General features: G+C 50.1%; 3 protein-coding genes across 4 annotated transcripts; 2 read left to right on the top strand and 1 right to left on the bottom strand.

The window, feature by feature from the left end:
• The first annotated feature begins 1,446 nt into the window (after positions 1-1,446).
• LOC117852540 (uncharacterized) lies at positions 1,447-5,809 on the top strand. 2 transcript variants are annotated; one of them, XM_034734665.2, is made up of 5 exons: positions 1,503-2,446; positions 3,958-4,301; positions 4,995-5,170; positions 5,307-5,373; positions 5,450-5,809. In XM_034734665.2, exons 1-5 carry the CDS (start codon positions 1,807-1,809, stop codon positions 5,486-5,488), a joined length of 1,266 nt encoding a protein of 421 aa, XP_034590556.1. In that variant the 5' UTR covers positions 1,503-1,806; the 3' UTR covers positions 5,489-5,809. The 2 variants fall into 2 exon arrangements, 1 of the variants encoding a protein (XP_034590556.1); XR_004639857.2 differs by lacking the exon at positions 4,995-5,170 and having other exon boundaries at positions 1,447-2,446.
• A 137-nt stretch (positions 5,810-5,946) lies between these two features.
• On the top strand, positions 5,947-8,926 carry LOC117852539 (uncharacterized). The gene is made up of 8 exons (XM_034734663.2): positions 5,947-6,316; positions 6,425-6,533; positions 6,684-6,810; positions 6,884-6,935; positions 7,024-7,170; positions 7,265-7,376; positions 7,690-7,816; positions 7,893-8,926. Exons 1-8 carry the CDS (start codon positions 6,128-6,130, stop codon positions 8,353-8,355), a joined length of 1,326 nt encoding a protein of 441 aa, XP_034590554.1. The 5' UTR covers positions 5,947-6,127; the 3' UTR covers positions 8,356-8,926.
• A 708-nt stretch (positions 8,927-9,634) lies between these two features.
• Positions 9,635-12,642, bottom strand: LOC117852485 (ATPase 6, plasma membrane-type). The gene is made up of 4 exons (XM_034734592.1): positions 12,595-12,642; positions 9,983-12,505; positions 9,762-9,905; positions 9,635-9,646 (listed from the first exon to the last, which is right to left on the bottom strand). Exons 1-4 carry the CDS (start codon positions 12,640-12,642, stop codon positions 9,635-9,637), a joined length of 2,727 nt encoding a protein of 908 aa, XP_034590483.1.
• Positions 12,643-13,487: the final 845 nt, after the last annotated feature.

Raw genomic sequence — 13,487 nt, 5'->3', positions numbered from 1 at the left:
TGCTTGGCAGTGCAGTGGTAACAGGTGGGTTGGGAATAAGGGTAAAAGAGTTTTTGTTCAAAAGCATTTAAATACTTTAGTCCAATGAACTAAACAGCCAGCCACTTTAGTTCACTTTAGTCCATGGACTAAAGAAACCAAACATGCCCTTAGCCTTATCATCGGTTACGCCAACCTCACCGGTGTCGTCTCGCCAATTTCTTTGCTTCTCTCGTGAACTGCACCAGATTGTTGGAGATTAATGTGAACTCAAATGGTGTTGGAGGCAAGATCCCGCAGATCATCGGCAATTTTACAGCAAAACTCAATTCGCTCTTCTTGGATGACAACAGAATCACCAGCACGATTCCTCACACCATTGGAAACCTTCCCTCACCAGAGGAGGTATCCCTATTCAACAACGAGAAATTTATATTTTTAACACACCAAACACGTGGCTTCGCATATTTGACACTCTAAAGATTGGCTTCACAAATTTAACACCCACAACATTGACGTATTGATTTACTTGACATTATGCCTCTTTAATGATTTTATTTCTTCCTTTTCCATTTATTAGATTGTGAAAGGACTAAACTCCGCTAGTTTGGAGAGAGATGAGGAGCACCAGTACCGCGATCGTTCTGGGCGGGCGGCGGCGCGTCCGAGCGAGGCAATTGATTTGATCAAACTAGAGATAGAGAGGTACGTAACAAGGGGTAGTTTAGTCCTTTCACAGTCCAGTAAATGGAAAATGAGAAAATAAAATTATTAAAGAGGCATAATGTCAAGTAAATCAATGTGTCAATGTTGTGTGTGTCAAATTTGCGAGGTCAATCTTGAAGTGTTAAATATGCGAAACCACGTGTTTGAAGTGTCAAAAATACAAATTTCTCTTCAACCATACGTTGCAGGGCCCAATCTCCTCAGAGATATTTCAGATACAATTTCTTTATAGTCTAAACCTGTCAAATAACAGGATCAGCGGTGAAATACCCATATCCATTGGTGAAGCTAAACAATTGGTTTTCATCGACCTATCATCCAATGATATTCAAGGCGCGATACCAGAGACCATATCCAACATCACTGAGTTGTACTACCTCGTTCTTCGCAACAACCGGATCAGCGGTGAAATACCAAAATCCATCGGCCTAGCTCAAAGATTAAATTCTATTGACTTATCATATAATTGTCTCCAAGGCGTGATGCAGTAAGTTTTGGTTATTAGGCGCCTAGCATAGGAGGAATATCCATGTCCGGCTAGCATGAGAACTTGTGATCAGTAATGTTCAGAGGATGGGGTGGTCTTCTTTCTCCGCTTCCTTTTTGTTTTCTTTTTTTTTTCTTTGAGACCCACCGCACTTTATTAATCAACTTGGGTTAAAGAATTACAAATGCCTTCTGGCGGTTCGGATTCAGCCCACTTGTGCCAACCCATTTTGTTCTCATCATGGGCTTGCGTGGGCCAAATTCGTGCCCTTGCCAGAAAGGCCTCCGGCCTAGCCTACAGAACTCTGCCTTCGAGATCAGGCCGCCCGAACTTCCCGTGGCGCCGCAGAGTCTCGCGAACGGCGCACCGCCGGCGGATGGCCGAGCTCTCACCGCTCCCCGTTCCTCCGCCCTCGCCGCCTTGCTCTGCCGCCAATCGCTTCACCTCCCCACACCCCAGTCCACCGCCGCCTACTCTTCCCGGACCTCTCCTAAAACCTTGCAAAGCTGCCGCGCCGGCCCGTCGGCCCGGCAACTGAACCCTCGCTTCGCCCGCGTTCCCCGCCTCCCCATCTCGAATCCGCGCACGAGCGCCCCCGACCGACCGGCGAGAAGATGCCGCGGCTCACGCCGGCGGACGCGACTCTGATCCTGGACCACGCCCTGGGCGACCCCTCAGTCCCCGCAGCCGCCGCCCACGCGCTCCTCGCCGCGCTCCCCTTCCCCTCCGACCCGACCCCGCGCCTCCGCCGCGCGGTGCTCCTGCGCCGCCTCGCTGCCGACCCGGTCTCCGCCTCCGCGCTCGACACCCTCCACCTCCTCGCCTCGCTCCCCGCCTCCCCCTCCCCGTCCCCGTCCCCCATCGCCGCCGCCCACATCGCCGTGGCGGGCTTCCTCGCGGCCTCCGCGCCGGACTTCGACGCCGCCGCGGCGGCGCTCTTCGCGCGCCCCGACGGCCGCGTGCGCCGCGCGGTCGACGAGGGAGGGTCCCGCGCGCTCGCTTCCGACGACGCCGTCGCCACGGTGGAGCAGTTCGAGGCCGCTGTTGGGAACTCGTTCTCGCAGGTCGTGCTCAGGGGCCTCTGGGGCGACCGAGACGCCGCGGAGGAGCGGGTCAGGGAGCTCCTCGCAGCAGAGTGGGCCGGCATGGGGCCGTCGCTGCTGGAGGTGGCGGCCGAGCGGATCGTTGGGGATGTAGCCGTCGGGACCTGGCGTGACGCGGATGAGGCCACACGCGCCAAGTTCCGTGTGTTAGGTGAGTATCTTTTTTCTGGCAATGCAGCTAGTTCAGACCCAGCATTGTGGTTTGATGTGTAAAATTGATTGTTAGCCTCTGAATTGATTCAATTTCGTTATGCTGGTTTTTAATCATGTACTCCCTTGGTTTCAAATTGTAAGTCACTTTTGCTTTTCTAGATACATAATTTTGCTATGCACCTAACTATATATTATATCTAGATACATAGCAAAATCTATATATGATGTATCTAGAAAAGCCAAAATGACCTACATTTTGGAATGGGGGGAGTAGGTTTTTTCTTTTTGCCAAAGGGCCATGGTGGATATCGTTATCTTGTCAACTAGAAGTAACTTGGATGGAACTGGAAGTTAAAATACAAGCATTGTGCCTTTTTTTAATGTCATGCAGCACATCAGGCCACAATTCAATGTTATTGCTCTATTTTACCAATGTCATAATATAGCACTACGAGTCAAATAATTCTATCCTGGGCTTCTGGTTGACCTATGGTCTGTAGATTCTGAGTGAAGCTCATTTTTATCTGTGCTGTAGTTCAGGGTGGTAGGCAGGGGCAAAACTTAGTGAGGACAAGGATAGGCCATGCCCCCCCCCCCCCCCCCTCCCCCTCCCCTTCACTTTTGCTAATTTATAGATAGTATTGAGCCTCAAGGATAAATTGGAGCTAAAACATGAAACTGGCCCCCTCTTGATCATGTAATCTAAGCTATATTAAGTGTTGGCCCCCTCCCAATTTTCGATCAAGCTCTGCCACTGGTGGTAGGGCCAAAGACGTGCATCTCTTTTAAGTAATTGAAGATAGCAACAGTGAGTAGGTCTGGAAATCTATCTTGCTTAAGTTTTGTGTATGGAAATACCAAGAGGGGAGTCTGGTATTCTGGTCCCTGGACTGGCTTTGTACTTTATGTTTGCAATTTACTAAGTGTGCTCTTTCTGCTAGTGTATTATTTACGCTAGACCGAGCTGCAATATTTTAATCTTGTGACTATTTTTGAGTGTGCTACTGCAGTATTTCAATCGTTACATACCATTCACATCTTTGGTTAGAGTGTATTTTGTTTTTGCTCTCCGTTTCAAATTATTGATCACTTTGACTGTCCAAAGTCAAACATGTCTAACTTTGACCAAGTTTATAGGAAAATATAATAACATCTACAATGCCAAATAAATGCGTCATCAAAATATATTTCATGGTGAAATAAATTTTATATTGTACATGTTGATGCTTTTTTCTATAAACTTGGTCAAAGTTACTTTGATCTTCTAGGTAAAGCTATGGTGAACAAGAATTTGGAACTGAGGGAGTAATTGATTGTGATTTTTGTGCATATTGGTAGAGGAAGTTTGTGTTTCTTGTCTTTTGGGCCAGCTCTAGGTCTTCAAGTGCATCATTCATATGTTTAGTGTTTTAGCTCCTATATCAGTTTTCTTATTTTTCTTGAGGTTATTATCTGTATAAGGCTATGATCTTCTAGCCTATAATTGATTATGTATAATGGAACTTACAGCTGGGGAAGAAAAAACACGTGAGATTCTGGTCAAACTTGAAGAATCTACCTCTCGTGTAAATCCAATTTCGACGCCAGAAGTTTCCAAGGTGGTGGATGCTTTAAAAACAAGCTGTGCTGAGCTTCACAGTGTAGTGGAGGATCCACTTCCAGCTGCAAAGGCAGCTGCAGATAAGGTGTTGGCTACAAGGATAAATAGGACAGTGAATTTAAATGCTGAAGGTGGTCAACCAGCAGCTTGTGGCACTGCAGGCCCAAGTGTGCTTAATGAAAGGAACAATGGTCCGAATAAAGGCGCACCTCCCAGCCTTATGGATTGGAACCCAACGGCACGGACCTTTCAGGTTAGACCTCCCGCTGTGACATGCCATTTTTTGAAAATTGTCAAGATCTCAACTTGCTATGATTATTATATTAAATTTGTGATTATACTAGCTAGCTTTGATTATCATTGTAATTTGTAATTTGAAGAGCCTACATGATCTCAGCGCATTTGTCATGCCATATCAATATTTTGTATTAAACGTCATGTGCACAATATTGTTTCTGTTTGTTCTCTATGTTGCTAAGTGTCTACTATGGAGTACTGCCATTTTGCTGTGCTGTCTGCAAAATCTGATCATATATTGATATATTATGAAATATGTGGACAATATGTGTATATGCTTTGTTGAATAAGATGGTCTGACCATGACAAGAAATGATCGACTGAAGTCACAGAATGTAATAGTTGGTCAAATTTGTTCTGCTAGGCGATGCAATCTGCATTCATAAGGTAGCTATTGGAATTAGAATAATGAGTCATTGACAATCTTTACTACAGTCCGGAAGTGCATCAGATGGGCTGTGTTCTTATCAGTATCACAACTAAACTGTACTGTGGTCTGCAGTCTTGTTTAAAAATACCTGCAGCTTAACTGTCTCACGTGTCAGAACCCTTTTTGGTTGGCCTGTAGGACAGCTTTACAGCAAGGTAGCAAAACTGTAGAAACATTAGATATTGGTCATATCGCTAAAAAGAATCCGCTTGTTTGCAGTGGGAGGAGTCGCCTGACCCTGAGGGTTCAGAACCAGCATTACGTAGGCCGCACTTGCCTAGCCCAAGGAGAATACCAGTTTCTCCTTTGCCAGCGGCAGAAAACAAAAATAAGCGTAGAAGGGCAAGGAAGTGGTGCTTGTTAGAAGAAGAAACACTAAGAAAGGGTGTTGAACTGTACGTGATTTTGTCCTGCTGCTTGAAGATATTTAGCTTTATCGTTCTATACAGTGTTGTTGAAATCATCTTTATGCAGTTTCTGCTGTTTTATTGTATTATGCTCATTATCCCATTCCAATTGTTTCATGTGCAGGTATGGTAGCGGTAATTGGAAGGATATTTTGAGTAACAATCCCGATGTTTTTATCGGCAGAACACCAGTGAGTACTTGTATGCTACGCCGAAGTTGCTCCGTTGCTAATCTTTCATGAAGTGATAACTGATTGCATATTGTAGGTGGACTTGAAGGATAAGTGGAGGAACATGATGAGGTAATGGAGAAACCAGATGGACAAGGTAATGGAACCTGTGTCCATTCCAGATCCTTACGTTCTGGTGGTTTGCTGCTGTGTTGGAGTAGAAAGCCTCTAACCATTGTAGTTGGGACGGCACTAATGTAGCGCCAGTAGACTCCATCAGATTTTGCAGCTGTGCTGATCTCCACCTAACCTGTAACAAATGCTCACCGAACAGCTGCTTCACTACAAGGAAGGTTGCATTGACCTCTCTGTATTGCATGTTGCTGATGTATAGTATGTTGTGCTAGAATGCTTGTGTACCGTCGAAGTACACTGTACATGTAATCCTTTGCATCCAGGCTGAATGCTCCACGGATAGTCTTCGGTTTTCCAGCGTGGAGCGTGGTAGATGAACGGAGATTGAAGGCCCAATGATGCTGTTCGAGGACCGAATCTTGCCCCTTTAGTGGGCCTAATCCAATACACAGTTTCTGGAAAGTCGGATACGGATTGAAACATCCTACGGGCTGAGGGTGGGCTCGGCCCACGGAATCCTCGCCGCCACCCCCAGGAAAAAATCCTCACCCGCCGCAGCACGGCGAGCGGTGCACGCTCCTTGCCCGGTGTTCTTCCCCCCGCCGCCGGCAGTTTGCTCTTCAAGCTCGGAGCGTTCGCCATGCCGCCCCCGCCTTGTTCTTCGGCTCCTTCCCGTCTACTCCCCAGTCTCAGCCTCTACTCTAGGCGAACCATCGCAGCCGCCGCCACCTCGCCCGCGCCGGCAGGAGGGCACGGCCGCCGCCCCCTGCGCTACGCCATCCTCGGCGCAGGCTTCGCGGGGCTCTCCGTCGCGTGGCACCTCCTCAAGGTCACCCTCCCCTCTAGGCCTCCGCTTCCCCCTTCCCATTCTCTCCCCCTTTTTACTGTGTCACAAGCAGAATCGGCTGAACCGAACCGACGCCGGTGTCGATTTCAGCATAGCCCGAGAGATTCCCGCGTGTCTGTGGATATCTACGACGAGAACGGTGTCGGGGGAGGCGCGTCGGGCGTCTCGGGAGGGCTTCTCCATCCCTACTCACCTAAAGGTCCGCCTCTCCATCATCTCAAACATCACAAATTATGGTCTGAAACCATTCCTTTCATACCCTACTTATGCTACTCAGCGAATGATCTGGCATCCAGTATCCGGCTTAATTCAGTTTCGTTATGTGCACGAATTCTTCGTTTATCTGCAGTAAAGCTTCTCTGGAGGGGTGCTGAGTTCTGGAAAGAGAGCATGGATCTCCTCCGAAGCGCAGAGCAAGCAAATGGAACAGCCAGGGCAGATACTACTAGTCAAGACGAGAGACTTATCTGGAGAAGGTAATCATTCATCTCTATAGCTACTGCAGTCTATATAGTCTATGTTTAAGGAGACTTTGTAATAACTGAGCAGGGGAATTGTGCGGCCACCTACCACTGAGAAGGCTGCTGACATATTGCTGGAGGTACTGCTGAATTAAGATTACGCAGATGCGCTCAGGTGCTTCTTTTGTGTTTTTGGCGCATCTAATTGCTTCGACCTATTCAAGATAGAATGCTCAGAGTTGCCTCGAGAGTTGCAGCCTTCAAGTGCTTGACTCTGACGCCGCGCAGCGCCTGATCCCTGGGTTGTGTGTTCCATTTGACTTTGCAGTTTACATGCCGCTGGCACTGAATATCAACCCAAAGAAATATTTACAGGTGCCGCATTGCTTCTTTGCTTTGTCATGGTGTCGCTTGTTTTGCCATCCTCTGTACTTGATAGGCTGGTCTATTTCATTCCTGGATTTTACAGGCACTGTTCTCGGCATGCCAAAATCTGGCAGATGAAGCATCCTCATTACCAAATGAGCAGAAAGAGTTCAAGCTTTACAGGCAACATGTCGATAATCTACACCAATTGGCAGGTAAATTCTGGTAGTCTATAATGAGCACAATGGATATTGCATTACAGATAATTTGGACTTTCTATTGTGGCATTGTCCTTTACATTTTGGCTTCCAATTGATCTTAAACTGAAATAAGTACATAACAGTACATTTGTAGTTTTGATCTGCACTTAAGCATTTTAAGTGATGTCGGTAAATTGAAATTCTAATTTTATCAGTTCAGCAGAAATTTTAATGGATTGCATATATTTGACAGTTTGTATGGCTCTTTGAAGCAATTGCATTGCAGTAAGAAAAAAATTTATGCCTAAGGCACTTCAAACATGTGCAGGTGATTATGATTCAGTGATCATCTGCCTTGGGGCCAAAGCTTGCTCACTTCCTGAACTAGCAAATAAGTTGCCTCTTAGAACCTGTAGAGGAGTTATTGCTGAATTCCAGTTGCCATCAGATACAGTGTAAGGAAGTTCTGTGTGCTGAAAGTCATTATAGCGTTAGTTTGAAAAATCTGATTGGTGCATTTACTTCCTGCAGGGAAGAATACGGTAATCAGAGCCCTTCGATCTTATCTGATGCATGGATGGCATTCCAAGGTCCCCGTACAGTTTCAATTGGGTCAACTTGGCAATGGAAATCTGAGAATTACTCTTCAACTGTATCTGATGAAGAAGCTCTTACTGCAAAGGATGAGCTGCTCCCAAAAGCTTCTGGCGTTTATCCAGGAATAAGTAAATGGGATTTTGTACACGCAAGGGCTGGGATACGAGCCATGCCTCCACTAACAACTAATGGATCATTACCACTTTTGGGTTGTTTAGATGAAATGGTAGGCAAGAAGAGCAACTGCAAATTTTGGCTAGTTGGTGGGCTTGGTGCGAGAGGCCTTTTGTATCATGGTTTGGTTGGGAAGCTGACTGCCAAAGCTACTATTTGCTGTGACGAAAACGTAATACCTTCTGAGTTCACTTGCTGGAAGGGGATTAAGCCTTCGCAATGAATACATTTGTGCGGTTCAAATTTGAAGCATGTTTCGGCTTTATCGAGGATGTTCATCAAAGGATATCCTTGAAACTTGTAGATGAGTTGAAGTCCAAGGAGGAGGATGGTGCAAAACCCATGGTACTATCCGAGTTCAGTGACTATACAAAGGCCTACTGCATGTTGAAATCTGAATCCCGAGACATTCCCAGTCTGTCAAGGCACATGCAATGCAACAGACGCTGCAAGTAAGCTCAGGTTCTTCTTCAGATGTCTGAGCTTGCTGTTCTAGAATTGTGCCAGTCCCATATGCTTTCGGTGGTGAACTCAAATGTGAGCGCTGAAGCTCGGGTGAGCTGCGAGTCTCTTTGCTGTCCCAGGAAAGCATTGGTAAGGCGTTCAACGGAGGTCCGTCGCCACATTTGCTTGGGTTTCAGATTATTCTTGAATTGCTTAGCGTTTCTTTTCTTAATTTTCTTTTGTGTTTCTTTCAGCTAGTAGAATTTTGTTCTGTAAACCTCTCAAAGGTTGTGAATTTTGCATGAATTGAGTATTTCAGATCGGTAAAGTATTCTGGCATTCACGAACCAGCTCTCTCTCGTCTACCATATTTGTTTTCTGTGGTGGAGTTCTAATGGTCTTAAGGATTGGAATTGTAGGGAAGGTTTTGAAATGTTTGAGATTATTCGTGCCTGTACTAATAGTATTCTTCCATTTCTCATAAGTACAAGTCAATGAACCAAAAAAATTCTGACAAGATGGTAGATACAATTAGGTTGTGAACCTCTGAAAGGTCGTGGAATCACATCTTCTGTGGACCCCTCTCAAAGGTTGTGAATTTTTCCTGAATAGAGTGTTTCAGATCAGTAAAATATTCTGGCATTCACTTACCAGTAAACTGTAAAGTATGTTGTGGTGGAGCTCAAATGGTCTTAAGGATTTGGAATTGTAGGAAATGTTTGAGATTAGTCATGCCTGGACTAAATAGTATACATCCATTACTCATAACCAGAAGTCAGTGAACCAAAAATTTGCTGACAAGATGTTAAGTACAATTAGGTATATCGTATACGGACGTTACACCCTCACCATTCCCGTACCGTTGTATAATGTATAGCTGTACAGAATTAAGAACACAACAATACGTAGGTACGTATTTACTTGATCAGACCCAATCGGATAAACCACAGTTTCACAAACCTCTAGCCGCTCAAAAAATCCACCGAAAAAATTGTACACCTAAGGAGGAAACGAAGAACACAGGACTCCCTCTCCGGCCACCGTTGCCTCCGCCACGTTCAGCTCCCAGTCTGCAGGCACCAAGAACACCGGCGAGATCAGCGTCTGGTGATGGCTAGCTATTCGCCGGCGAGCTGAGGACGGCCGGAGATGGTTAGCTAGTCGCCGGCGAGGAGATGGAACGACCTGCGCGTACCTTGCGACCTCGGCGCGCTTGGCGGCCTCCTCGGCGAGCTCAGAGTGTTTGTTCACGAACGCCCTCCGCGCGAGACAAGCACCTAGAAATGTTTCACTGGAGAAGACGACAATAACGGAGATCAGGGTTGAAGGCTTGAAGCCAACAATGGACAGTTTAACTGAGATCATGGTCGTTGATGGCAATAACAATGGAGGACGGCGAGGCTTGCCTTGTTCTGTTCTTTGCTGCAGGCCTGGCCTCTGAGCGCAGAGCGGATCATGAACTTGAGCACGTCGAGCGGGATGTAGGTGACGACGCTGAACACCCAGATGGCGCCTCCCCACGCCCATCCGATCCCCTGGATCCGGCAGAACTCCCAGTCGGCGTACACGGCGATCGCCGTCGCCACGAGCTGCGCGGCGAAGAAGGCGAAGAGCAGGAGGTACCCCGGCCGCTCCACGAAGGACCAGCTCCGCGACCGCGTCACGAAGATGAGCGCCTGGCTGATGATGCTGACCTGGAGGTAGAGCGCCGCCATGAGCTCCCTGTCGTTCTCCTTGATGGACGCCACGCCGAACACGTCGCTGAAGAAGTTGGTGTCGTGGGCGAGGTAGAAGAAGAGCGCGGTGACGAGGGCCATGTAGGTTCCGAGGACGATGCCGGTGGCGAAGATCTCGTTGAGCTTCCACGAGTCCGGCTTGGGAGACGGCTTGACGCGGTCCTTGGAGATGGTCATGATGGTGCCGTCGTTGAGGATGGCGATGATGAGCACCATGAATGGCGCGAAGTCGAACTTCCAGATGAGCGCGATGACGAGGAACCCCAGCACGATGCGGATGGTAATGGAGACGGCGTAGATGGTGTAGTTCTTCATGCGCTGGAAGATGGAGCGGCTGGTGAGCACGGCGCTGACGATGACGCTGAGCCCGGGCTCCGTCAGCACGATGTCCGACGCGCTCCGGGCCGCATCCGTCGCGTCGTCGACGGCGATCCCGATGTCCGCCTTCTTCAGTGCCGGCGCGTCGTTCACGCCGTCGCCGGTCATGCCGCAGATGTGACCCCGTTCCTGGAGCCGCTTCACGATCTCGTACTTGTGCTCCGGGAAGACGCCGGCGAAGCCGTCGGCCTTCTCGATGAGCTCGTCGATGGGCATGCCGTTCACCGTGCTGTTCTTGTCGCCGAGGAGGGTGGTGGAGGGATACATGTTGGTGCCCATGCCGAGGCGGCGCCCGGTCTCCTTGCCGATGGCGAGCTGGTCACCGGTGATCATCTTGACGTTGACGCCCAGGTGGAGCGCGCGGCGGATGGTCTCGGCGCTGTCGTGCCGCGGCGGGTCGAACAGCGGCAGGAGGCCGATGAACTGCCACGGCTCGCCGGCGCTCTCCTTGCTCTTCTCCGGCACCTGCTGGTACGACACGCCGAGCGACCGGAGGCCGCGGTCGGCGTAGCCGTCGATGAGGGAGTGGACCTTCTTCTCGGCGTCGGCGCCCATGTTGCAGAGCTCGATGATCTGCTCGGGGGCGCCCTTGCTGACCCTGTGCCAGTCGCCGTTGCCGTCGACGTAGGTGATGGCCGTGCGCTTCTCGACGGGGTTGAAGGGGAGGAAGTGGACCTCCTGGATGCCGGCGCGGGCCTCCTTGGGGTCGGCGAGCATGTTGACGATGCAGGTGTCGATGGCGTCCTGGTTCTCGACACGGGAGGCCCGGGCGGCGTAGAGGAGCACCATGTCCTTGTCGACGCCCTTGGAGTAGACCTCGATGAGGGACTTGTCGACTGTGAGCTTGTTGAGGGTGAGGGTGCCCGTCTTGTCGCTGCAGAGGATGTCCATGCCGGCCATCTCCTCGATGGCGGTCATGCGCTTGGTGATGGCGCCCTGCTGGGAGAGGCGGTGGGAGCCGATGGCCATGGTGACGGAGAGCACGGTGGGCATGGCGATGGGGATGCCGCCGATGAGGAGCACGAGGAGGTTGTCGATGCCGTCGCGGTACGCGCGGTGCTGGACCGAGTACATGACGACGACCTCGACCAGCATGCCGGCGGCGATGGAGATGATGCAGAAGTTGCCGATGGCCGTGAGCACCTGTTGGAAGTGGCCGACGTTGTTGGTGCTGTCGACGAGGTGCGCCGCCTTGCCGAAGAAGGTGTGCACGCCGGTGGCGATGACGACGGCCTCGATCTCGCCCTGCTTCACCGTGGAGCCCGAGAACACCTCCTGCCCCGGGTGCTTGTTCACCGGCAGCGACTCGCCGGTGAGCGCCGACTGGTCGATCTTGAGTGGGTCGCCCTCGAGCAGCCTGGCGTCGGCGGGGATGATGTCGCCGAGCTTGATGCTGATGATGTCGCCGGGGACTAGGATGGACGCGTCCTGCTCCTCCCACCGACCGTCCCTCAGCAGCTTGGTCTTGGGCGCCAGCCCCGCCATGAGCGCCGCCGCGGCGTCCCCGGCGTTGGCCTCCTCGATGTAGCTGATGGTGGAGTTGATGATGAGCAGCGTGACGATCCCGACGAAGTCCTGCCAGTCGGGCGGCTTGCCGCCGCCGTTGGCGAGCACGATGGCCATGATGGCCGCCATCTCCATCACCCACGACAGCGGGTTCCACATGAAGCCCAGGAACTTGAGCAGCTTGCTCTCCTTCTTCTCCTCCAGCTTGTTGGGGCCGAACGCCCTGAGCCGGCCCTCCGCCTCCGCGCCGGAGAGCCCCTTGCGGTCGCACTTGAGCGTCTTGAACACCTCCTCCACCGGCATCTTCGACTGCAAATTCATCAAACAATCCCAAATAAGCCACGAGACATCATCAGTGCGAGCTGGTAGAGAACGGACGCCGGCGCGCGCGTGCATACCAGATCGACGTTTCCATCTCGGACGTCGTCCGGGGAGATGGACGCCATGGCTGCTTCTTTTTCTTCCTTTTCTTTTATTCAAGTTGGGGTGGGTGGCGGCGAGCCTCTAACCAGAGGAGCGGGACGACGCCGTCCGGCCGGTGGTGCCGGGGGCGGAGGTCTTCGGGGAGAGGGAGGGCGGGGCACGCACCGGCTGCCTGCCTCTGCCTCTCTCTCCGTGGATGGACGAAGACGGCGGTGGCCGTGGCGCGGGCGCGGGCGTCTTATAAGGCGCGGCGGGCGCGGGACGCGCGACGCCCAGCTCTTGGCTGCCCGGCCTTCGTGGGGCGCCTCTGGTCTCGGCGTGCGCTGGCTCTGCATAGCGTATGCACTGCATGCAATGCAACGAGAAGACATATATAGAAGATCAAACTGATTTTCATTCCAATTGATTTTCTGTAAATATAGTAAAGTTACAAATTTGTTACAAGTTTACGTATAAATGCACTCAAAGTTGGTAACTACTCCCTCCGTTCCAAATTATAGGTCGTTTTGACTTTCCTACATACATAGATATTATTATGCATCTAGACATAGGGTATATCTAAGTGCATAACAAAGTCTATGAATCTAATAAAGTCAAAACGATCTATAATTTGGGACGGAGGGAGTACCTAGAGAGCATGTCGATGTCCAAAACATCACACGGAATGACACAAGTACTAATTTAAGTGGCTGCCAAAATCTTACCTACCAACTTATAGCATTTCTAGGGGAACCACCGCATGAACGATCATACTCCAGTCATTAGGGGAATGTTCGACATGAGTCCCACTTCATGTAAAAAATCGCACCATCAAATGACCATATAATCACAACAATAAAGACTTGCACCACTCAGTTTTTTTACTAAA

The sequence above is a fragment of the Setaria viridis genome, chromosome 4 (genome assembly GCF_005286985.2).
Source record: "Setaria viridis chromosome 4, Setaria_viridis_v4.0, whole genome shotgun sequence".
Lineage (NCBI taxonomy): Eukaryota > Viridiplantae > Streptophyta > Magnoliopsida > Poales > Poaceae > Setaria > Setaria viridis.
This window is presented reverse-complemented; position numbering and strand designations above follow the sequence as displayed.

Coding starts and splice junctions, on each gene's coding strand:
- LOC117852485 (XM_034734592.1), bottom strand. CDS start 12,642: ATGGCGTCCATCTCCCCGGACGACGTCCGAGATGGAAACGTCGATCTG. Junction 12,506..12,594: donor GAGATGGAAACGTCGATCTG/GTATGCACGCGC, acceptor ATGAATTTGCAG/TCGAAGATGCCGGTGGAGGA. Junction 9,906..9,982: donor GCAGCAAAGAACAGAACAAG/GCAAGCCTCGCC, acceptor GTTGGCTTCAAG/CCTTCAACCCTGATCTCCGT.
- LOC117852539 (XM_034734663.2), top strand. CDS start 6,128: ATGCCGCCCCCGCCTTGTTCTTCGGCTCCTTCCCGTCTACTCCCCAGT. Junction 6,534..6,683: donor CCATCCCTACTCACCTAAAG/GTCCGCCTCTCC, acceptor GTTTATCTGCAG/TAAAGCTTCTCTGGAGGGGT. Junction 7,171..7,264: donor ACCCAAAGAAATATTTACAG/GTGCCGCATTGC, acceptor TGGATTTTACAG/GCACTGTTCTCGGCATGCCA.
- LOC117852540 (XM_034734665.2), top strand. CDS start 1,807: ATGCCGCGGCTCACGCCGGCGGACGCGACTCTGATCCTGGACCACGCC. Junction 2,447..3,957: donor CGCCAAGTTCCGTGTGTTAG/GTGAGTATCTTT, acceptor TGGAACTTACAG/CTGGGGAAGAAAAAACACGT. Junction 4,302..4,994: donor CAACGGCACGGACCTTTCAG/GTTAGACCTCCC, acceptor GCTTGTTTGCAG/TGGGAGGAGTCGCCTGACCC.